At 44.9% G+C, this 24663-nt stretch overlaps 1 protein-coding gene across 1 annotated transcript in view; it reads left to right on the top strand.

Moving 5' to 3' along the window:
* LOC126522198 (sodium-dependent multivitamin transporter-like) overlaps positions 1–24663 on the top strand; it is an 83773-nt gene that overhangs the window by 43297 nt on the left and 15813 nt on the right. Inside the window, exons 6-7 of the mRNA XM_055066301.1 lie at positions 1389–1558; positions 19369–19472. Coding sequence (XP_054922276.1) covers positions 1389–1558; positions 19369–19472 — 274 coding nt within the window. The remainder of the gene's footprint in view (positions 1–1388; positions 1559–19368; positions 19473–24663) is intronic.

Raw genomic sequence — 24663 nt, 5'->3', positions numbered from 1 at the left:
ATTGGATGTTACCTTTAGCCCGGTCAATGTCAACTTTGTTCCACGTTGACTTCGTTGAGAATGTTGGGCACACTTCCTATGTTGTTCGTAAAGTACGGTCTTAAAGCTCCTGATCGATATGTATAAATGTTTCGCTCGGAAGGCACCATTTAGGCCCCACAGTTTTTACCCCCACAGTTGAGGCTTTGTTTGCACAGTCTATAATCTAGTCAAGCTTTCTTCTCTCGCATACACTATTGGATGTTACCTTTGCCCTCTCAATGTCAACTTCGTTCCACGTTGACTTCGTTGAGAATGTTGGGCACACTTCCTATGTTGTTCGTAAAGTACGGTCTTAAAGCTCGTGATCGATATGTATAAATGTTTCGCTCGAAAGGCACCATTTAAGCCCCACAGTTTAAACATTTATATTATAGTGCGCACAACATGCTTCGTATTTCGAGAAAGAAGGTATAGTGTGCCACTTTAATTCAGTGTGGAGGCCGAGAAAGCCAACTACGGCGAATGTATAAAGACTGAAAATGAAGGAAAAAGGAGTATTCAGTGTACATCTCGCAGGCACGACATTAACCTATCGACGTCATATCTTCAGCACACATGTGGCCCGTTCGGCCGTCTTCTTGCTTGTGTACGGTGTGGTCTTCTCCTTCAGTCAAGTACCAACTGGTCCAGCTATCGACGTTGTTCCAGCGAGGACACTTTGTAAGCGTTTCCTATGAAGGTGCTAAAGGAAGAAAAAAACGAGGGTTAGGCAGTTTTTCTTTCCCCCTAATTAGGCCACACAACCCTAACATGTCATACACTTCACCTATACCTAAATTTGCTGAATCATACATTTTTTTATGACGTTGGAAGCCCGCGCATATGATTTTGGAGCACTTGCAGTCACAATAACACTTGACTGTGAAACAAGAGCCCAAAAAGTCACTGCCTAAAATTTGCTGCGTGTACGCATAATAAGACATATTGTGCGAAGCGCATTATATTGCGCAGTGTGCGCGCGAAAGGAACGGGAAATAAGCTATTTTTGACGCGGTTGATAGAAGCGCCAGTATGCTATTTTGAGTAGTGAGCTGCTTTTCTTTTTAATTTCTTTTTCACACGACAACGACTCAGTAAACCAAGCTGAGAAACTAGTAGTGGTAGTCCACGCCTTAAACATATGCGAGGAACGATTGTCTGAATGATGTATGTCTCGTAGGCTGATATAGTGAATTATGGGGCTAATTGTTATTACAGGTTTGTCTGCATAACCAACAATACAAATCAGCTCACACCGTCAAACCTTGTACATTTTCAATCATTCCGAAGATAAGCAGTATTCTCTGGACGATTGATTTGAACAGATTATTGAGAATCTCTAAATTCAGTTTGCTTTTCTGACGCAGGGAGCCGGCGTGGCGACACTCATTACGATTGCGTATCAGATATTACATGTCAGCCAAATAATCAGAAGCGGAAGAAAACCTCCAAGAATGGATGTCAGTTTGGATTATTGCCCCGCAAACCATACGAGCATCGTTGCAGCCTTGGACAGGAGTCGAGGCGCACATGAAACGTAAGTGTCTTTGCGCATTCTCGTTTTCCCTTTTCCGTTGAATCAGAGGGATTGCCATTGAATTTTAGCGAATATAAAGAAAAAGGGATTCTAACAGCTACTATTTTATGCCTCAGTTTAACAATTACTTGGGCTAGTAAAGACTAAGGAGCAGCCGCGGTAACATGTCACATTGTTCGAAACGCACAGCCACACACACACAAATAAACACTGAACTCATAACTCGGTCAAACCTTGTGGTACAAGACCGACAGTTGTCAGTCTTGTACCATGAGGTGTTCGTATTCTAAAAACAGTTGCACCCTTTGGTGTGTATATCTGCTTCACAACAATAATCGTCATGTGCCTTGCTTGCGTTTTCTTTCTTGAAAGCGCTGCACTCGTTGCTTTTCTGTTGAGAATGGTTTGTCATGCTGATTGCCCGCACGCCATTCGTGACATTGAAGTACCGGGCTCGCTGCGTTAGAGAATGTAAATGCGGGCAACACAGATGAAGATTATTGTTGTCAGGCAAATATACAGCCCAAAGGGTGCAAACTTTTTCACAGTGAATGCTGTGGTGAACCTAAGCGAAGAAGCCTGTTTTGGTGAAGCAATGAAAACGCCACAGGCTTGTATCGCAGCTTCACGGCCGACAATGTTTAAAGAAAATTGTGGGGTTTTACGTGCCAAATCCACTTTCTGATTATGAGGCACGCCGTAATGGGGGACTCCGTAAATTTAGACCACCTGGGGTTCTTCGATTTGCACCTAAATCTAAGTACACAGGTGTTTTCGCATTTCGCCCCCATCGAAATGCGGCCGCCGTGACCGGGATTCGATCCCATAACCTCGTGCTTAGTAGCCCAAGACCATAGCCGCTAAGCAACCACGCTGGGTGGGAGACAAAGTTTGTCTTCCCCGAACAACATTGGCAATTACAGGATGCATGGTACATGCGGCCAGTAGATGTTTTGCTTAGCCGATGCTCACCATCTCGACAGTTGTTTAATCGTCACCGAGTTTCCTTTTTGTTCGTTGACCGCCTTGATGGCAGTGCCAAGAATGTGCGATATTAGGTGCTCGCGGAGGAAAGGATTGTTGAGCTGGTTTGTGAGAGACCTGGAATTTTTAGCTGAGAAGAGCTGGAATTCGGCGAGCACAATTTTAATTAAAACAACACTGACTCGACCGAAATCACACTTAAGAGCTAAGGATCGATTTAGGATTACGTCATATTCCTACATATAGGTCCAAACAATTAAACGTTCCTTTCCTTCGAGCGCGTCCTAAGCTTACGTGAGGCCTCCTTATAGCGAAGGACCGATGGAGGAAGCAAGCGTACTCTGAAAGCTCCCTTCACCCGCCTTCACGTAAGGAGCGGTTTCCGCATGCCTTGGTTCGAGATTATCTCTTAAAAGCTTTACGCGAACACCATTATTCAATAAAAAATGTATCGTCGCACAGTCTTTAAATTGAAGAGCTAATATAGAGAAACGTGGACGCTTTCGTCTAGTTTTGTGTACTAAACTTAAACAAAGTAGCGCGTTACAGTGCAAAACTTGATGTGCTCTATCGACGCTGGCACGCCGGCGTCGTGCAACGCCTAGCAACGCTTCGCAACGCTTTCATGCCGCACGCGTGACTGAAACGAACATGCCTGCAAGACGTACCGTGCTCGCGCTTCTCCGCAGGTGGGCGACAGCGAGCATACGCAAGCAAAGGTCACGTGATTAAGCAGTGAGGTGAAGCGCTCGTTCAGGGCCAGGAGCGGCGTAAGGACGCATGAAGGTAGCTTTGGAGCTACTTTATGCTGAGGAAGCACTAAGGAAGCCTTCACCGAGGGCCACTCAGTGTGGAAGCTTTCAGAGTGACATAAGGTAGCCTATCCGCAATGAAGACTTCCTTACTGAGGTAAGGAAGAGTTCATTGTTTGGCCCATAGTGTCTCCTTGAGGTTTGGGCCGCCAGGCACTATTGAGGTCATCTTGAGACAGAAGAAAGCGTGAAGTTACGTAGATGATAAAGCAGCCATTAAGGTTCTACAGCGCATGTTCTATAGTCGCATACAATGAACATTTAAGTCATCAACCGCTAGACGAAATACAATGCATGTCTGCTGAATGGCGAGTCATGAGATACCAGTAGTGGACGCTGTGCATTAAATTTTAACAAGCCGTGTGGCACATATGCAAGCTGCTCTGAGAAGCAGCACATAGGCGAAGGAGCTTACCGCCGATAGGCTCTGGAAGTCAGGAATCGGCACGCTCGCCTGATAGTTGAGCGGTACGACAACTGCCTTCCGCCGTGCTCGACGACGGTTTCCATAGTTGTGCTGGCACAAGACCAAGTAATCCGAGAAGGATGGACGGAGAAGGGCCTTTATGACCATTGAGTAGTTGAGAGTGTCTGAGTGTACACCACCTTCCATTTATTAGTTCTATAGTGGATACCATTCCTCCACAGGCAACCACCTTGAAGAGGTGGAAGGAAATTCGGGCAAGTGCGGTTCTGGTACTTTCGTGGCGTGTGCGTGTGCCGTAAGTTGGGGTGAAAATGTAACATAATTTGCAAAGGAACGGTATTTTCGGTAAGACCGATTTAAAGTAAACACTCGCCAGCTGCTCATCGCCTAGTCAATAGGCACAGAACGTATATCTTGTGCATGTACCACCGAGCTACACAAGTTAGCTAGAAAAACTGAAATTTTAGTGCTTTACCACAAACCACGCAGCCAGGTTTGAGTAAAGTTGAGCTTTAATCAACACATTCTTGCTCTTCAATGTGCATACAATAAATATGTGGTTTGTATGTGCCTGGAGAATCCTCGTCACCCTTGTGCCTGCAAAAAAGGCATCTTATGTAGATTGAGGAAGGAGCTCTCATCAGGAGCCAAAAGAAACCAAACTTTTTTGCTCTAGGATGATTTCACCTATCGTTATTGATTCAAGGAACTAGGACAAAAGGATATATGGCAACACCTCGAAGCTAAATTTAAAAATTGATTCCTTTATCAACGAGATACGTAGCACGGCAAATAGAAGGCATTGTGATCTCCCTCGTAATCACACCAAAAACGCATTTTCAGCTCCTAAACAAAAGCCGTAACCACACTTAGTTTCGCGTGGCGAAGGGAGTACTCAGTGAAGTGAAAAAAATTGGTACTTTCAAGCCAAGACAAGTGTTCATATTCAACTACAATGCATGGAGTTTGTAGTCTTCATGCTGTATTAATTGAAGTAAAGCTTATCCGCCTTTTTTGTTGGTTTCAACCTCAAACGCAGACAATGACTTTTCCGGAGTGGCTCCTTTAAATTTCCATATCTTGAGATCAATGCACTTATTATGATGATAAGGATGAATTTTAACGCCTTACCCATGGAAGTGAGGTGCCGGCATATAATTCCTATGAGATAGTTATTCCTTGCAATATCATAATCTATGAATCTGCGTGTAGTGCGCATCTCGTGAATTCACCTTTCTGTGACTGAATCCTTTATCTCTGCTTTTTTCCGTCAAAATTTCAAGTATTGCTCCACAGCGAAGCTGTCTACGGCTAGTAACCCAGGATTTCTGCTTGGTGTAACATGGACAAAATATCTTCATCAATCGCTCGCAACCCCCAAATGCCATGGCTCATACTTCCGTAAGGCAGAGGCTACAATCACTCAGCAAAGTGAAGGGAACAGTGCATATACTCTTTCGGATCACACATACAGCATGTAAAAGAGCATACGTTTCATTAAAGAACAAGCTGAAAACAAGCATCCGAACCACATAATTGATGAGAAGGCACTCCTGTGCCTACATTTATTGCGAAACACGTAGCGCTCCTCGCATACACAACTCGGTAGAGATTACTGCTCCACAAGCTGCCGCGGCGACAGCAGCTTGACTATAGCATACGAAGCAGGGAGTGATGTGACTACGCTTTCGTACGAAAGAAAGAACCCGCCTTGCAAGAGATCTTTGTTGTGACAGTGCTATAGGAAGGTCACGTATAGTGAGGACTCCTGAGGAGCAGCATGCGCAATAGGTGCGCCTAATTTCCATTCTCTCAGGTCCAATCTATGTAGGTTGACGAAGTAGCCACGCAATTCAAGTAGCAGGACGGCGAAACGTCTTAGGCTAATAATGAGCTAAAGCGCATAGGAAGGTTGCAACGTGAATAATTTGAACCTACGTTGCAATAGGTAATAGTTGTCGTTTACAGCTTCGATGTTCAACCACCTTCACATCGTGGATAGGATACCGTATTTTGGGCTATCTTGACTATTGACCTGTTAAAGCTGCCCTCAGCTCTAAACCTCAGCGCTTCTGCTTGGTAAATACCTTCGGTTCTGGGTGGGAGAATATCTTAGAATGACATTGCGATGTGCTGATGCGTCTCCGGATTGTTTCCGCAGCCATTGCATGCCTCATGCCGTTGCGAAAGTTTGGTACTGCATATTTTTGTTAAAAGACAGGCATCTTGGTCCTCAAAAAGCGTAGCGCTGCATCTTGTTTTTCATTCATACGATCATTTCATTTGAATGTTTCATTTGAATATAATTTACATACTCTGTTTCTCTTACTTTCTTTTTCGTGATTGCAGGTTGGCAATTTACAACTAAAATTACTCGGCACTTGTCCGGCGACTTCCTTTACCTCTTCCACCATTCTGTGTCCAATATTTGGAGGTGTAGGTACTGGTGCCTATTAGCCATAAAGTTTCTATTAGCCACAATCTATTCTTCCTAGTCTTTTTCTAGACTAATTTTGCTCTGTGCTTCTTTGATTTCAAAAGAGGCGCATCCGGTCCACCAACATTGACTCGTTTCTGGTTTTACCATCCGCCTTTCACTTCTATTCCGATACTTACATGGTATCAGATTTCAAGCACAGTATGACGTTCAGGTACGTTAGCCTTACCCAATAAGTAATACTTCGCACTATCTAATAATTAATGTAGATACAAAGTGTTCTTTATTTGTTATAGCCTGGTTTCATTTGCGCACCTTCGCCTTAAGGGCTAGGGTGCTCATAATCACTCCGGCACCTTTGTTCTGTTCACAATCGGCGAAGTATCCTCGGGTACACACGGCTCACTGTTCCAGAGAAAAGAGAGGACACTCGTTATTGGAAGGGTGCACGCTTATTTCAATCGACACGTCTCAGCTCATGGATGGTCAAGCAATCATCTGATTGGTAGGCGGGTCGGCTTGGGAGCCCTAGCAGCGGCCGTAACGAAATGGCACCGAACGAACTTTCCCAGGAGTTTCTTGGTCCTAGCGTCGTGGTTGGCGGCCCGGTGACACCCATCAACCATGGAGTCCTCCATCAAACTTGTCACACCGTGGTGCCATCACTGGTCTGACTGATGGAGCGCGCTGTTAACTTGACCAAGCTGAAGTGATTCATCTCAGCAAATCAAGACAGGATCGAAGGTCGCTACCCCTACTGGCCGAACGTAACAGTGCCTACAATTTCATAAGTTCCTTTAATATTTGGAAACGCTATGTATAATTGTCTACTTATCTTACTGTTATGCTGAAATCTTGTGCATTAGGTAGGGAATGCAAGCACCTCCTTGTACTGAATTAATTTTGCAATTGCTCCAATGTTACAGTTTTCTCCACCCGCTTTGTAAGCTCTAACTTTCTGGACGGCATTGTCATTCTGTACATAAACGACGGTAGTGCGAGTGGTCTATCCAAAGGTAAATTATCTTTTTTTCTATTATAAATTAATATCATGCGGCTTCCGCGCAATTTAAGCGATATATTCGCTGTTTTACTCGCTTAGCCGATGGCGCTAGCCAACGGTGTTCTACTCTTTCGATGTAGCTGTTTGATCAGCTGTGTTGAAATTTCACGCGGTTGCCTTCTTTTTGTAAGACACAATTTCTGGTTTCCGCTCGAAGTTAAATATAAATAAACACTGGTGTTTGACTTGGTAAAATCACCACCTAATTATGAGGCACACCTAGCCACGACCACGCGCTTAGTGCAACACCATGGCCATAAAGATACCGTGGTGTGCCTCACATTAACTTCCTTTATTCCCCATATGCAGCGCCATCTGGGAAGTACTTGTTCTGTGAATTCCAAATTGTTTCTTCCAAGGGATCTCTAGATCTCCGTTTGAGCTAGTTTAATTTCATTGTTCTGTCACTTTTCTGGCGTTCTCTTCCCATTGCAACAACTTTGAACCTTGTTTGTCTCAACTTCTGCTGCATGCTATCTACTACTTTCTTGAAATCGTAGACCACTGCAGCAATACCTATTTTCTTCCTGTCAGTTTTTCGCAATCTCTGGCATTCGTGCTTCCTATTTATTGGTTTTAAGGTGTTACTTTCACTCTTGGGTTGGTGTCTCTCCGAATGTTTCACGTTGTGCTTTAGGTCCCCTACTCAGAGTACATTTGCGTAGTATATATATATATATATATATATATATTGCTACGATGCTTGACGGGAGGAGGCAACGCCCCTTCCGTAGAGAACCAGACAGTTGTACCAGCAGAAGAACGCCGGGTTTATTCACGCTCTGAAATACATAAAGCAAAATATAAGGGGAAGGGAACGTGTGATAGAAAGAGTGCGCACATGCGCACTAAAGAAAACAGCTTGCTGGTCAAGTTCATGGGTTACCGCATTTCTTCACCCTTAGTAACCAAAACGCACAACAGGTTTCTTTGACCGTGCGGAGCGAATTAGCTCCTGTGGCTGCGCTTCTGTTATTCTCTCGTATGTTTCAGCTGTCCTTGCTTCTTTAAATACCGGGGAACCCGTTGTAGGAGGCCTCGACAGGTCGACGGCTGCTGGGGTTTCATCTGTGCTCCGCTCACGAACTTGATTCAAGTCACCACGGACAAGCTTGTCCGCAGTCTTACCCCCGTATTCTTAAACACGCCTTCACTTTAAGCTTCTCCTCGACACAGCCAAGTCGAGGCGACTGGGCTTCCTTCACTCAAGGCGCCGTTGCATTTCATGAACACTAGTCCACCTTTCCTCCTCCGAGGAACGCCTTGAAAATGCGCCCTCGACTCAAGTGAAGTGTACCGACCGAGAAAGGCGTCTGATATCGAGAATATTCTTAAATGTGCTTTTCAAAACTACAATTATTTAACGCAAATATATGTTTCCGTTAATTGGTCTTCCTAATCAAACGACTACATGGCGCAATGCACAACTGCAGCTCGTCAACGCTGCCACTGTGAGCATTCGGCTGATCGACCAAGCGGGAGCTATGTTTGAGGTCTGGCAACAATCGCACCCCAACGGCTGAGAGCATTGCGCATGGCTGAAAACCAAGAAATTTTGCGCCGACGTTTGTCCGCTGCCCTTTGTTTCCTAGTGCTTCATTGGTGGTTCACGTTGCGGTTGTTAATCGCGGTTATTATGGGTGATTTTGTCCGTGTGTGTATGGTGACCGAGCCGGATTGACTTCGAAGGAGGCTACAGACGGAACGGCCGATGGGCAGCTTTGTTTACCTTCAAGATTTGAGACCGATTCATGCTGAAAGTTTGCTGAAAGCAGCAAGAAGACAGAAAATACGGTGAGTGAACCATTTTTGCATAGAAGCAGATCATCTTATTGCGGTTTTCGCGAGGTTGCTGCGGCGCTGTCGATAAACCGTTTCCAATGTGCTCAAGCTATACTGTTGTTCATGTTATGGGCATTAGCACATGAAGCATATTTGAGGCAGCATAAGCTTGCGCAAAACATTTTTTTCACTAATCGGAGCTTGTGGGAGATTCGACACGACAGTCTGGTATTGGTTCCGCTTTTTTAAACAAAAATGCAGAATGTACCTATCGGTGCCTATGTCCAACGATCATTCCAGTATTGGGTATAAAATGTTTCAGTATTGAGGAGAAGCCGTTATAGTATACATGTAGCAGAATGCATGTGGTGATGTGCGTAGCACCGCCAGATTGAAGAAAAGCATTTTTGAGTCCTGTACTTTGTTTTAGAAACTGCGGTGATTAGTCGGCTTGTTCAAATTGTAGCACACATAGTCAATGAACCAGCACTGGTGCCTGCATTTCCAGTGCTTCCTCACTTCACATACACGCTACGCAATGTTTTAATCATCTGAAAATTCGCTTGTCAGTAGTTCATCACCAGCATTAGTGTTTTTTCTCTTTACCTTTTTCAATGTGCTATGTGGTAGCATATGATGCATGTTCCATAAAGTGTGGTTTAAGTTTACGCTGTGGCCACATTTTTTTAGTTGTGCTATGTCTTTTCATTTCCGTTGCTTAGGTACATTGATATTAGTTGGCGCGCGAGCGCCCAGTGTACATAAAATGTTTGGCATTCTGGTGCAGGATGTGGACCTTGTAAGGGGCAGTTGATGAAAAAATCAATGTCTCTGTTGCACAGCAAGGCTTGTGGCAGACCTGAAAGCATCCATAGATATGGTGCCTGCCCTGTTGGAATTGCACCAGCCCGTTTCCCTGAAAGAACCTAGGTGCTCAAGAAGTACATGACTGACCTACCCTGTAATTAGTCTGTGCTTATTTTCATCAACATTGAAATAATATTGATGTTACATCTCCCTACATTGCCAAAATGGGGAAATTGACCCTGGTATTTCGAACCACAGACATGAAACAGCCATACCAAAATGAAATGCATATTTTATTCCTGCTCAACTGCCACATAAACTTGTTTTGGGTACCATATATTCATGATTATGATGCGCGAAGTCATCAGTTGCCCATGATGCGTTGCGATTGCGATGTGAGTTTTTTACTGCCCACAATTTATGACGCAGCAGTTTCGTAGCATTTGTAGCCAGCACTTTAGTATGCTGAAGCTACTTTAGCATGAGCTCGTGTACATTAAGAAATATTCCATAATTTTCGCAGCTTGTCGGAAGTAACGGTAGTGGTGCCTTTATACTGTATTTTTCAGGATCGTCATTGTGACAGTCTGCATCATCATTTAACCTAATTTGGGATCTTACAAGACACGCAGCTACCCTAGAATTTGTTCCTCTGTCAATTGGTGAAGTTCTGCAAGCCCCATGGAAGCCAGCTGTCATCCCTTTTCAATGGAAGAAATGCATTGTTGCGACCCTCATAATTCATCTTAAGCTGAGGCTAGAACCAGAGAATAAACAGCATATATTCTGCTAGGTTTTACCATTACACGCCGTTGGGTGCCTACACCAGACAGGATACTGTCGAGAATACAGGTGGAGTTTTATTCTAGAATATATTTGTAAGCAATACTACTGCTTCTGTTTGCCAGATCAGAGTTCACGCTGTATTTGCTTACTATCAAAGTGCAAAAAGACAAGCATAATCTTTAGTTGTTTTAGAAAAAATAATATCACGGGCATTCACCAGAAATTATTAAGGGGTACATACTACTTTAATAAATATGGCTGAAGAAAAAAACCTCGATAAAAAATACAACCACTTAAGCTACAGCGTGTCTATGAAGGCAAACGCATGCAGTCAAATCGCTTTTAGTGGTGATGTTTGAGTTGATAGGATGTTAGATGCGGTTGGATAGACATCTGAGCCAGAATATTGCGAGAACTATTGTAGTTCAGCAGGACACATTAACTGGAGCTCTTCACTTGCACACCAATGCAAACGAATCACACACAGCACACTTGGAAAGGCAGTTGCTCTGCGTGCTTGTGTTGAGCAGCCTGGTTCATCCATATGAAAAAGGGTTGGTGATAAATATAGGATGATGTTAAGGCGCATGAAAAGAAGCTTAGGTACTGTATTCACTTCCTTTAGTTTGCTTTTCGTGCTAATTAAATTCTTTTAAGGCTTTATGTTCAAGAGCGCGATTTTTTTACTGTAATAAGCTCATACCCTTCGTATATATATTTGCAAAGCAACATTTTCCAGCTGGTCTTGCGCTTGCGCAGCCAGACCGACATACAGCGATCTAACACTTACATAATGAACCGCCCAGAGAGCTGGAATGTTCGCAACAAAGATACACTGTATGCGAGATATATCTGCTACAACTTGCTAGCAATGTCTGTACAAGGAGCTGTCACTGCACTGTTACAGCTTTTTTTATCACAATAAAAAATAATGTGATGTGCAAAAAGTGTACTCTATTGTATTGTTATTGTGTTTTTTACTGAAATAAAACATTCCATTCACCTGTGTATACATGCACGTATAATTCTGAATGCCGTTTCATAACTGGCCTCTTCCTCGTTGGGCTTAGATGTTCATAGGCATGATAAGCTAATTAAACTGAACATGTTGAAGCAAGGCTCACATAATTGTTGGTTATGACTTTAATTTTGCGTGGACCGTGTGTAGTTGGTGGAATTTACAGTACATATTGTTTTCCCTAGCGCAACTAGCTGCATGAAAGCGTAAATAATTGAAAAAAATTGAGTGATAGCATTTGCTCGTTAATATAGACGATCACCTTGCTGCGGTGTGCTTCGCCGTCTTTAAATTAGAGTAGTCAGTGACGATCTACCCTAGTGCAAACCGCGCGAACGCGGGCTACTGCCGGCGCTTGTACAAACAATACACGCACTAATCGCAGGAATCTTCGTACTTCGTTGTTCGTACTTCGTTGTTTTCTTTTCATAGGTTTGAAGTCCGCCGCAGTTGTGTGTCGCGCAGGTGCTTGAACTGAAGCGGCCTTGTACGATCAGCCGCGAGAAACACGTAAATTCTCTGGCGCCAATAGTAATTTTGGGGCACTTGCGCAAACAATAGCTGTATGCAGGTCAACAACTGGCTCATGCTAGGAGTAATACGACAGTCACTGCACTAGCTCGCAGTCTTCTTGACAGGACGGCCGAACTGTCTCGGCGCCGCAGAGGAATAATTCCGTTGCCGAAGCACTCCAGAGGATTGCACGGGTCCCAAAAACGAAGCCTTTGAATATGCGGAGCATCGTTAACTAAAGAAAGGCTGTGGAGGCAACTGACATCCATCCGAAAAAGCTGACGAGGCGAGCGACAGATAACAAGGCCGCCATGTTTATGCACTAACTTCACTCAAGGAGCGATTCAAGGTAGCTGTGAGGCTACCTTGATTTTCTCGAGTAAAACGCTCGATCGTTCCTTCACTACAGGCGCGTTTCGAGTCGAGGGCGATTTGTGAAACGAAAAACCGCACTCAAGGAGCATTTAGAGTGGAGAGTCGAGTCGAGGTGCGTTTGTGAATACGGGGGTTAACATCCAGGAGGCGAGCACTGGAAGTAGCTTCCACAGTGCCTGGGGACCACTTATCGCCGGCGCCGTAATTTCGGACGTACACATAATCTCCCGGTGCAAAGTTCCAGCTCGAGTCATTCGCAGCTTTGGCAGGGCAGGCTCTGGAAGGCAAAGACATGTCCAGTGTTGTGCGCAACCGGTAACCTAATAGCATCTCTGAAGGAGGAGGGCCTGCTTGGTGTGGTGCGTTTCGATAATTTCACAAGAGCCGGGCCAACGGCGTTATGATGCAAGCGTCTCTTATCTTCTTCAAGCCTTATTCGACGATGCGCACGGCTCGCTCGGCGTGGCCATTACTCTGGGGGTGATAGGGAGGGAGGGCGAATATGCGCGATTCCATTTCGCTTCATAAAGTCCTGAGGGCATTACTGGTGCTGTGAGCGTTCGCCTGCGACATGGGAAACGCCTCAATCCAGTTTGTGTGTGAATCGACGATATATATATATATATATATATATATATATATATATATATATATATATATAAATAGGTATATGTATGTATCACCGCTTATAAGCAACCGCTTTATCCGTGGCTGAGCTCGTGAAGCGGCCACGAGGATCAAGCTGCGCAGCTGGTGATGATATACAGATGAAATGAATATGTACAATGGTTGATGTTATGTTGAGAAAATGAGCTTAAAAGTCAGGCATGTGTTTGCGCTCACGATATACGTAGTGGATAGCCATCTACTACGTATAGAGGGCAGGCCAAATTTGTCTCGCTTTTATGTGAACAAGAAACGCGTCGGTTACTAGAAACATGATAAAAAATTGTTTCCGTTCAAATTTCGCGAGTGTCGGTTTTCTGTCAACTGGCAAATTGCTTTATGCGCAAGTTAAAGCAATACTTAGTGCTTGGCAAATAGCGAAGACAATGCAACACGTAGGCAGAGGTGACGGAGAAAGAACAGAGTTCAACCTAGGGGAGCCAGCTTGAGCTAGTTGATGATCCGTGATCTTGCACGTGCAACGCACACAAGGACAAACCATTCTTTGCATGTGTCTTGATATTGCGTCCAATGTGCGTAGAACGCAAACGAATTGGGCTTGTCATAGATGTGATTGGGAGGCCGTTTAACCAGTTCTGTTAGTAGCACATTCGCCATCAGGTTTAGTGCTGTTTAGATGGGAAAGTAATTTCTCTTCACCGACATTCGGATGGAAAGTGTAACTTTCTATTGCTTTGTAGAGCTGTTTCATTGAAATAGGCGTCCGTGAATTTTGGCGACTGGCACGTAAATGACAATGGCAATGTGACTGCAATTGATACAAACATGCACCAGGTGCCGCGCGTGCCGTCGTCTATGTTTCTTCCTTTCTGTGTGTTACTTTTTGACAAAAAAAGAAACATGTCCTTAAGAAATATACCACGTTTCCCAGTTATCTTGGGCCTAAATTTAAAGAAAGCAAGAGCTCTTGAGAAATGGTACCAAGTGCATATTAATGATAGTCGTGTGTATTTACAAGCAATGTTTAGAGCGTCGGCGTCCTTTGCGTAGGATAGCGAACGAGCCTAGCGAAGGATGAAAGAGTGAACGCGTAACACAGCGGGTGATGAAAGATAGCGATAACGAAAAGAGCGCGAGGAGGAAAGTGGATGAGAAGCTCATGGCGAAAGCATGAGAAGCGTAGTGCAGCGGAAGACGGCCTCTGCGGCAACAATGACCACGATATGGCGCCAGAGTAGAGCGCGTTGTCCGTTCACCGATCACGCCACCGACACCATATATGGACACAAAGCGCTGCATGTGGGGAGATCTGCCTGCGGCGGCTGCTGTGAACCGCGCCCATGCTTCACCCACGTGCCGCCTCTCGCAATCTCCCGATTAGCAGGGCATTCGCGCCACAGTTCACTGAACGTCGTAATCGTAATCGTAATCGTAATCGTCGGTAAATCTTTTTCATCGCTATATAATATTTTTTTTTATTTGGTCAGCTTTTTAATGATTGCTTGAGTCGCTAACATGGTAATTGTAAAGTCGTTGGTCACCTCAGATAACCTCGAAATCAAGCATTTATTTCTTGCTCAAATTTTCCTCGTTGCTGTTTCTTTAAAAGAGCAGTCAAGCCATTCTCGTGTGATCAGAAGGCTAAACTTATTCTAGCTCTGAGGGGCGACGCGCGGCGACAAGAGGAAATGAAAGGATATAACAGATAAGTTATATATAGTTATATGTAGCTAAGTTATATAAAGAAGAAGTAAAGAATGCCTTGCGAGCTATGCAAAGGGAGAAGGCAGCTGGGGAGGATCAGGTAAGAGCAGATTTGCTGAAGGATGGTGGGACGATTGTTCTAGAAAAGCTGGCCACCCTGTATACGCAATGCCTCATGAGCTCGAGCGTACCGGAATCCTGGAAGAACGCTAACATAATCATAATCCATAAAAAAGGGGATGCCAAAGACTTGAAAAATTATAGACCGCTCAGCTTACTGTCCGTTGCATACAAAGTATTTACTAAGGTAATTGCAAATAGAATCAGGAACACCTTAGACTTCCGTCAACCAAAGGACCAGACAGGATTCCGTAAAGGCTACTCAACAATAGACCATATTCACACTATCAATCGGGTGATAGAAAAATGTGCGGAATATAACCAACCTTTATATATAGCTTTCATTGATTACGAGAAAGCGTTTGATTCAGTCGAAACCTCAGCAGTCATGCAGGCATTGCGGAATCAGGGTGCAGACGAGCCGTATTGAAAAATACTGAAAGATATCTATAGCGACTCCACAGCCACCCTAGTCTTCCTTAAAGAATGCAACAAAATCCCAATAAAGAAAGGCGTCAGGCAGGGAGGTACGATCTCTCCAATGCTATTCACAGCATGTTTACAGGAGGTATTCACAGAACTGGATTGGGAAGAATTGGGGATAAGATTTAATAAAGAATACCGCCGTAACTTGCGATTCGCAGATGATATTGCCTTGCTTAGTAACTTAGGAGACCAATTGCAATGCATACTCACCGACCTGGAGAGGCAAAGCAGAAGGGTGGGACTAAAAATTAATCTGCAGAAAAGTAAAATGATGTTTAACAGTCTCGGAAGAAAACAGCAGTTTACGATAGGTAGCGAGGCACTGGAAGTGGAAAAAGAATAGATCTACGTAGGGCATGTAGTGACCGCGGATCCGGATCATGAGACTGAAATAATCAGAAGAATAAGAATGGGCTGGGGTGCGTTTGGCAGGCATTCACAGATCATCAACAGCAGGTTGCCGCTATCCCTCAAGAGAAAAGTGTATAACAGCTGTGTCTTACCAGTACTCACGTATGGGGCAGAAACCTGGAGGCTTACGAAAAGGGTTCTGCTTAAATAGAGACGACGCAACGAGCTATGGAAAGGAGATTGATGGGTGTAACGTTAAGGGATAAGAAAAGAGCAGATTGGGTGAGGAAACAAACGCGAGTTAATGACATCTTAGTTGAAATCAAGAAAAGGAAATGGGCATGGGCAGGACATGTAATGAGGACGGAAGATAACCTATGGTCATTAAGTGTTACAGGCTGGATTCCAGTGGAAGCGAAGCGTAGCAGGGGGCGGCAGAAAGTTAGCTGGGCGTATGAGATTAGGAAGTTTGCAGGGACAACATTGCCACAATCAGTACATGACCGGGGCAGTTGGAGAAGTATGGGAGAGGCCTTTGCCCTGCAGTGGGCGTGTCCAGGCTGATGATGATGATGATACCAGATAAGGCATTGTAGAGGGCGCCTTAGTCCATCAACGATACTACGGAACTACGAAGTCCTTTGCATGCGAGACGGGTAGCTCCATAAGAAAGCTATGGAGCATTGGGATTGTAGGCCAAAAAGCTGAAACGTATGTTTTGGAATACTTTGCTGCCAAGTCTCACATTAGTGTGGGCAACGCCAGTGCGGAGGCTGTGACCTCGAAGTCATTGGTCAGGAGAATTTTTTTAGAAAAGAAAGGTCACGCGCACCCGTGCCATGCACATTACATGAAAAGCATGAAGGCCGAGATTTTCAAAACAGACTTGACTTTAGATATTGGATTTTCGCGAATAGTGAACCAGAAACCGTACATTCCGGCCTGCGTGCAGTGGATAGACGAGGCAAATTTCTCCAGAAATGTACAAGGTAATCTTCAATACACGCACTACTGGGATGATCAGGATGCCCACTGGCTGGCACTGACACGACACCAATGAAAATGGTCATTTATTGTATGGTGCAGAATTTTTGATGGCAATATTATAGGACCCATCTTTTAATGCGAATTCATGATATGCCCCATTTCGCGAAATACGGCGGCGGCATGCCCAAAACAGGGTACAAAAATATGGCAGACGGCACAAAGAGTAAAAAACAAATAAAAACATGCTGGGATTGACGTCAAATTTTTCATGGTCCTAAACAAGCCGGCAACGACTGTTTCCTAATGCGAAAGCTCACGCAACACTTTTGATGGTGTCGATGGTGTCGTTTGGCCGTCGTCATCGCTTGCTATCACTCGCTCAATACGAAATGGCACCGCTGCGCTTCGCGTATCCATATTTTAGCCAATCCCCCATACGGCGTGCAAGTCACATACGTGATAAGAAAGAACTACAACAACGTTCTGGACGCGAACTAACGAGTGTATGAAATGAGCTGCAGCACCGCCACTACGTCTCGCAAGGAACGCCGCGCAAGTTTAAAACGTGCACAACGACATGCGGCTCAATACCTAAGTGAACACATTTCATGAAAGCGACTAAAATAATTAATTATGGGGTCTTACGTGCCAAAACCACTTTCTGATTATGAGGAACGCCGTAGTGGAGGAGTCCGGAAATTTCGACCACCTGGGGTTCTTTAACGTGCACCAAAATCTAAGTACACGGTTGTTTTCGCATTTCGCCCGAATCGAAATGCGGCCGCCGTGGCCGGGATTCGATCCCGCGACCCTGTGCTCAGCAGCCTAACACCATAGCCACTGAGCAACCGCGGCGGGTAGCGAATAAATACATTCTCATTCCCACCCGTAAGCGAGTTTAAGAGTCTCTTCCACATTTTTTTGACGCCACGGTAACGTCGCAATGCTACGTGAAGGACATCCTCGGTTGCCTTGCGAACGACGTCAGTTACAACGTTCCATTTGCGCACCTTCGGCACATGAGCTTCCACACGATGGCGCTCCCGCGCATAGTGGAGGTCAGTCTCGAGCGTGGCTCGACAGGGCATTTTTTCTAGAGAGTGGATTGGCCGGCCCGGACCTGTACCCTGGCCTGCAAGGTCGCTGGACATGACACCGCTGGACTTCATGTCGGGTTACGTAGAAGACCACGTGTGTAGCAGTGAAACCAACACACCGGACGCACTAAACGCAAAAATAAGCAGTCTGCTGCTAGACTGTAACTTCGATGGTAAGGGCTGCAGCAGCAGAACTGCAAGTAATGTATGGCTTCAGACGGGGACCAATTGAGTACGTGCTATAAGCGGCAGTGGAAAATTAACAATTTAAGACTGGTGCAAAACATGACTGTTTCACGTACTTTAATGATGTCGCCCTATCCTCACATAAAAAAAAACGTGAGACGAAGATAGAAATAGCAAAAAAAAAAAAGCTGCATGGTTTTGTGTCTTGTCAGGAATTCATACACAGAAAGGGTAAATGCTAGTGCTGCATATTTGGATGTTTCGTCGCCAGCGGCTACGACGTTTCACGTACTTTGTTTCTTGTTTTTCATTGACCCGCCGTGGTTGCTCAGTGTAGTCACTGAGCAACCACTGTTAGGCTGCTGAGCATGAGGTCGCGGGATCGAATCCCGGCCACGGCGGCCGCATTTCGATGGGGGCGAAATGCGAAAAACCCGTCTGCTTAGATTTAGGTGCATGTTAAAGAACCCTAGGTGGTCGAAATTTCCGAAGCCCTCCACTACGGCGTGCCTCATAATCAGAGAGTGGTTTTGGCACGTAAAACCCCATTTTTTTTTTCATTGAAATAAATTCGTCTGTAGGCCTTTCTGCTCTTGCATTTCTCGGTGCATTTTCTCGATTTCCGCACTCTTTGCGCATTGTTGTCTTTTTTGACAATTGCCTAAATTAATTTTGTAGTTTTCTTTTATGATGTGCTACCGTTCAAGCTATGAGCACAACATAGTTGTCTGGGCACATGCCAACGATTACCTCACCGCAAGTTAGGTCGTGAAGCCTATCGACCAATGCTACTTGCCGAAAGCCTGTACGATGCGACCATAAACGAATGCACTGCTGTAGCAATCAAAGTTTGCTTAGGAAAGGTGGAGTATCGGTGCGCGTGCACGTATGTATTTCACGTATCGCGCATTGCGCGGGCGCCTTTTTTTCCCTCGGCAAAAATAATGAGGCAAACTTTAGCTCAAAAAGATGCTTGAATACGAGGTTATTTGAGAAGCTTTAGAACTTTACATCTGACATGTTAGAGACTCAAGCAATAATTAAAAGGCTGACCAAGTAAAAACAATCATGAATTATTATTTCGTGAGCGGAAAAATGCTGGTTTTTTGTACACACCGCTACCGCTAATACGCAGTTGGTACGATTTCTCTATAGGTCATAGTTTTTTTTCAAGAATCATGGTGCAAGTTAGATGAGACACCTCGTATAACGACGATTGAAGTTCATTTTCTCTTCCTGCTTTTTCAGAACGAATGAATCTTTCATTCTCTTCCGCGTCTCGTACATGTGGACAAGTTTCTTTGCAATATTTGCAGTTGTCATCATCGGTGTGCTTGTGAGCTGTCTTACAGGTGAGATTTCTCCGCCTGATATTTTGCTTCGAGGGGCTTCAGAAATTTCAAATGTAATCAAAGATTCGAAGACACTTTATTTTTTCGCATGACAATACATCGAAACAGACGGAAGCTAAAAACCATGAGCGCGGCTTGAAAGTACTCCAAGGCATGACCACAGGCAAGGCAAATGACGCCGCAGCACGAGTATATCAGCAGTCATTAAATCTGAAAAAGAATAACCACTATGCCCATCGCATAAGTGAGATAACGATCGGTATGTTACACACAACAACATAGGCTATATGAAGACAGTTTATACTGACAAAGAGGTGCCTAAATATATTTTTACAAGAACAAATTCGTACAAGAAGGAAGAGCTACAGTGCTAAATCAAATTGCAAGTATTAAGGAAATGATGCTACCCAAAGTTGCACTACATAGCAGCAGTTATGCTACCCTCTGTAGAAAGGGAAGGTTAAAGGGCTTTTGGGGCAATAAAAGAACGTTTGTATTGTATTTTTTGTGTATATTTAATGTGTTAGTGAGAACGAACTGTAACCTTTGCTTTCCGTGATCGGGCATCGCTTCGCAACTGCTACAGTAGTTGCTCTCTCGGAAACTTTGGCACTCATATCCTATAGGATGGGCACGCAAAGATTTATTGCAAGAAACTATAAATCGAAATACGTAAAGGTGAAGGTCAAAAGTATTGTCCATTCCTCTGTACTGTGTGTTGCGACACGCGTCTCTTCAGGTTATAGCTTGGCGATTGTTGTCGGAGAATCACAAACGCATGGCAGAGAAAATCTTAGGTTATAAAGTAGACGGTGCTCAAAAGTGAGAGCTGTGCAATGTATTGTATGACAAAATTTGATGTGTTTGCCGTGTAAGCCGGGCCAACAGTAATCTTTATTGCTTTCTTGTGCAGTGTTATTAATAAGCGTGTGGCGTTATTTTTACGTGTGGTACCCCAGACAAGGTGGCAATAATTACTGTAGGTGCGAAATATGCCATGCCAATTTCTAAGCGTTAAGTATTGTGTGAATTTAAAGTGGCAATTCGATAAGAAACCAATCGAGTGAGATCATTTTCGTGTTACGTCGAACACGTGCTCACTCAAACTCATCTGCGAATCGAAAGCTTCTCCTACAAAAATAACAGCTATCATCAATTTGGCGGCTGCGAAGGAAAAGGGTGTTTTTTAAAAGGAGTTTTTGGTTTACTGCATGGAAGATAACACTGTCAGTCTTCCTGGTGTTATTAGAAGGTCCGTCTGCTGTGGACTGTTTGTGCGAGGAGGTGAGCACTGTTTCTTTAGTAATTATTACGTCACTAGAGAAGCCACTGGGGAAGATGCTATTGTCAGACGCATAAAAAATTCAAGAGATATCGCATACAATATTCAGAAGGTGGTTAACATAGACATTACATAGAATACGACCTAACAAAGCACCCTGGGAAGCTCCACAACGAATGAGCTGCAAGGTAGAGAGAAAGTTACGAACCACGACGACCACATACTTACGGTTACTAGCATATCAGCATATGAGGTCTAATGATAGGCCCGAGATACCATAGTGTTCAAGTTTTCGGAGCAAGATGGTGCGGGTAAGTAGGTCAAAGGCCTTGCTGAAGTCAACAAACATGCTGAATGTTACTTTCTGGCACCAATGTTATTTAGAATTAGTTTGTGGGACAGTCTGGCCACGGACACGCGGTGTCGGCAAAAGAAGTGGCAGAAGAGGCGCGAGCTCGGCGTTTGAAAGAAAATGAAGATCACTCTGGAGCTATATCCTTGCAAGCAGGTCGTGCTTACGTCTTCCCTGTTGTCGCGACATTTGTGACCTTGGGCCAAGGACAAAACCGCACTTCTCGACGGAGCTTCGACGGCTCAGCTCAACATCGCTGCTCCTGTTTCTATCGCTGTGGAGCAATACGCTGTCAAGGTGGATGCCGCCGTACAGCCACCACCATCCAGGCATCTGGTTACTTCAGGTGGAGGCCAGCTTCGAGGCAGTCTACGTAACCTCTCAGCGGACCAGCTACGCCCACCTATTAGCTGCCCTACCTGGTGACGTCGCTCTCCATGTGCGTGACCTCCTGACTGCCCCTCACTCTCCGACGCCCAACCCACAAGGCCGCTATTCTGACGCGCACGTTTCCTTGAGAAAGACGCCGCCTGCAAGAGCTGATATCCGCCATAGAGCTCGGCGATCGTCAGCTGTCGCAGTTCCTTCTACATATGCAGCATCTACTTGAAACACAAACCTCCGCCTTCAATGAGGCGCTTCTTAAGCACCCGTTCCTTCAACGCCTTCCAGTTACCGTTCAAATACTGCTACTAGGCGCATAGGAGCGTAGCCTTCCTGGCCTGGCGTCCTTGGCCGACAAACTCTACGAGGTGTCATCTCCATACCTCGTTGCATTCCAAGTGACTGTGGCTGAAACCGAACACGCCAGGGTTAATCTAACTACTTCGCGATCGTTTACCAAGCAGCATACCATGGCCGATCCTTCAGTCTGACAGCACGATGGCTTTTTGACCCTTGACAAGGATATCCAACAGCTCTCGGATCACGTCGCTGCTGTACTTAAAAATACATCCACCAACACACGAGCTCGCCCGTACGTTACCCTCTCGGCCATCATCGCATGGTTACCGCTCCTTTCGCGAGCAATCAACTTACCAACTCCCATCTCTCTGCTGGTATGTTCGACGTTTTGGCGTTTCGGCAGGCCGGTGTACACTACCTTGTTGCTGGATGGGGAACGATCTCCGGGAGCACTAGCGGTGATAAGAGGCCCCTTAGAAAAACTCCCGTTGCCTTTTCTTCGTCCCTGACTCTGTCAATGGGCTGAAATTACTCGTTGACATGGATAGTGAAGTGAGCGTGTTGCCGGCAAGAGCGGAGGACAAACATTGCCCATCCGCTCTGCACTTACAAGCCGTGAATGGTTCGAGGATTCGCGATTTCCCTCGCAAATCGCTCCACCTCAACCTAGGCCTCCGTGGAACTTTCCGGTGGCTATTGCTTGTTTCTTCTGTAAGCGATCCTATACAAGGTGCCAGCTTTTTTCATGACGGCCTCGTCGTTGACATGACCAACATGTGGGTCCTAGGTTACACTACTGGACCAAGCATAGGTGGCAAAACCTATCCGGTTGCTCCATTAGCCTGCACAGTGCAAAGTGCTGTAGAGAGTGTAGAGAGAGTGTAGTGGAGACATTTTACACCCTCCTTCAAGAATACCCGACTTTAACTGCGTTTGCTGACGGGACTAAACCAGTGTTTCAAAGTGTTCAGTATCACATAATCACCAAAGAACTGCCATGCCATGCATCGCCACGTTGGGTTGCACCAGCGAAGCTACGCATCGCCAGGAACGAATTCAAGCACATGTTAGAAATCGGCATTGCTCAACCCTCTAGCAGCTCCTAGTCATTCCCCTTCACATGGCGGCCTTTCAGATATTATCGTGCCCTGAGCACTACTACAATTCCTAACGGGTAGCCTATACCAAACATCAAGGACTTCACTGTATGTCTCCATAGCGCACATATTTTTTCAAATATCGAACTAGCCAATACCTACCATCAAATTCCTATGGTTCCAAATGACATAGCAAACACAGCGATAACGAAGTTGTTTGGCCTTCTTGAGTTCCTCCGGATGTGTTTCGGCAGCAAGGATGCCGCGAAGATATTTTAGCGTTTTATTGATGAGTTAGTTCGAGGACTGCCGTTCGTTTTTCCCTATGGCGATGGGATCCTCGTGGCCAGTACCTCATTAGAGACACACGTTGACTTAGAGACGCACGTTGAGTTCCTTGGTCATCTCTTGAACTACGAAGGCATCAAACCACTTCCTTCCAAAGTCAAGGCCATCACCAACTTTCCTCGTCCTATTTCAGAGGGCAGTTACGATGTTTTTTCGGTTATGTTAACCTAAAGACGCTTTATTCCGTCTTTTTCTGCTACAATCACAACTTCAGAAGCTGTCCTCAACATCGTCAAGTCTCTATCACCTTTACTGTGGCCAGAGACACCACACAAAACCTTCACAGAGATTAAAACGCTACTGGCGAATGCAGGGTGTCTACCAAGTTGACATTTCCAAGTTCCCTGAGTTCTCCAAGTTTTCCCTGAGTGCCCTTGGAAAATTTCCTGAGTGACAGAGAACTTTGTTTTATCTGAAGGCGAGCTGGACACCATGTCGCCCGATGCTGTCACTCTCTAGTAAGCATGTTAAAAAATAAAACAAACGACTTAATTCAGCTTTTTTAACAAGGAGTAGTTCTTATTTTATTCAATAAGAAAACAGAAAGCGGAGGGGGGGCTAGTGAAATACTACGCAAATGAAATACCTGCGAAAACAAAATGGTAAAACCTATTGTGAATCGAGTCGAACGTGCTCAAATACGAGTAAAAAAGAGATGCATACAGAAGCAAATATTTTCGAATTTGAGCTATTTTCATCAATTAGCTCACTGTTATGATGTCCGAACTTTGTCACAAGTGAGATACTCTCTCAGCAGCTGTTAATTCGCTTTCAACTGTCCAGACGTACTCTCAGCCCACGCACAACGCCTCGGTGTTGCGTTTCACTGCTCGAAAGAGTTTAGTTTGGTTTGGGTGAGGGACACCTGCATCTTGTCACTATCCAACAATTTGTATTTTGAGCTCAAGCTCCTTCATAACGGCGGCAGCACACTTTCTTTGCCGTTCGTTCTTCAATGCGTAGGTCTTTTCTGTTCTCGTCTTCCTTCCGACGCACGTTCACTTCACGAACCATTTGAACCATCCTCTTGGTCATTTGTACAGTCAACGTACGATATTTAGTACTCCCTAGGGGTCGTGAAAACATCCGAAAAATCGGGAGTTCGACAAAATGAATGCATGTCTTTTATTGCCCTAAAGGCTCAAATTGCCACAAGCACATCCGAAAAACCTCTGAATGCCTACTAGTGCACTTATTAGGCATATCGGTGCTCGTATTGTGACAATAGATGGCGAGTACACGCGTGTATAATTTAGGAATACATACTGCGTCCCGTGACAATTGCCCCTTCTCACGCTTGTAATGCTTCACCGCAATCATCTTGTGTAAGCTTCACCACGTAGCATTACTATATCAAGGCGAAGATAACTTACAAAAACCGGCATTATGCAATGCGCCGTGCTTTCCGATCTTCGAAGCTAATAGCGA

Source organism: Dermacentor andersoni, chromosome 6 (assembly GCF_023375885.2).
Source record: "Dermacentor andersoni chromosome 6, qqDerAnde1_hic_scaffold, whole genome shotgun sequence".
Lineage (NCBI taxonomy): Eukaryota > Metazoa > Arthropoda > Arachnida > Ixodida > Ixodidae > Dermacentor > Dermacentor andersoni.
Note: the sequence above shows the minus strand (reverse complement) of the source record. Positions and strands in the feature narration are given on the sequence as shown.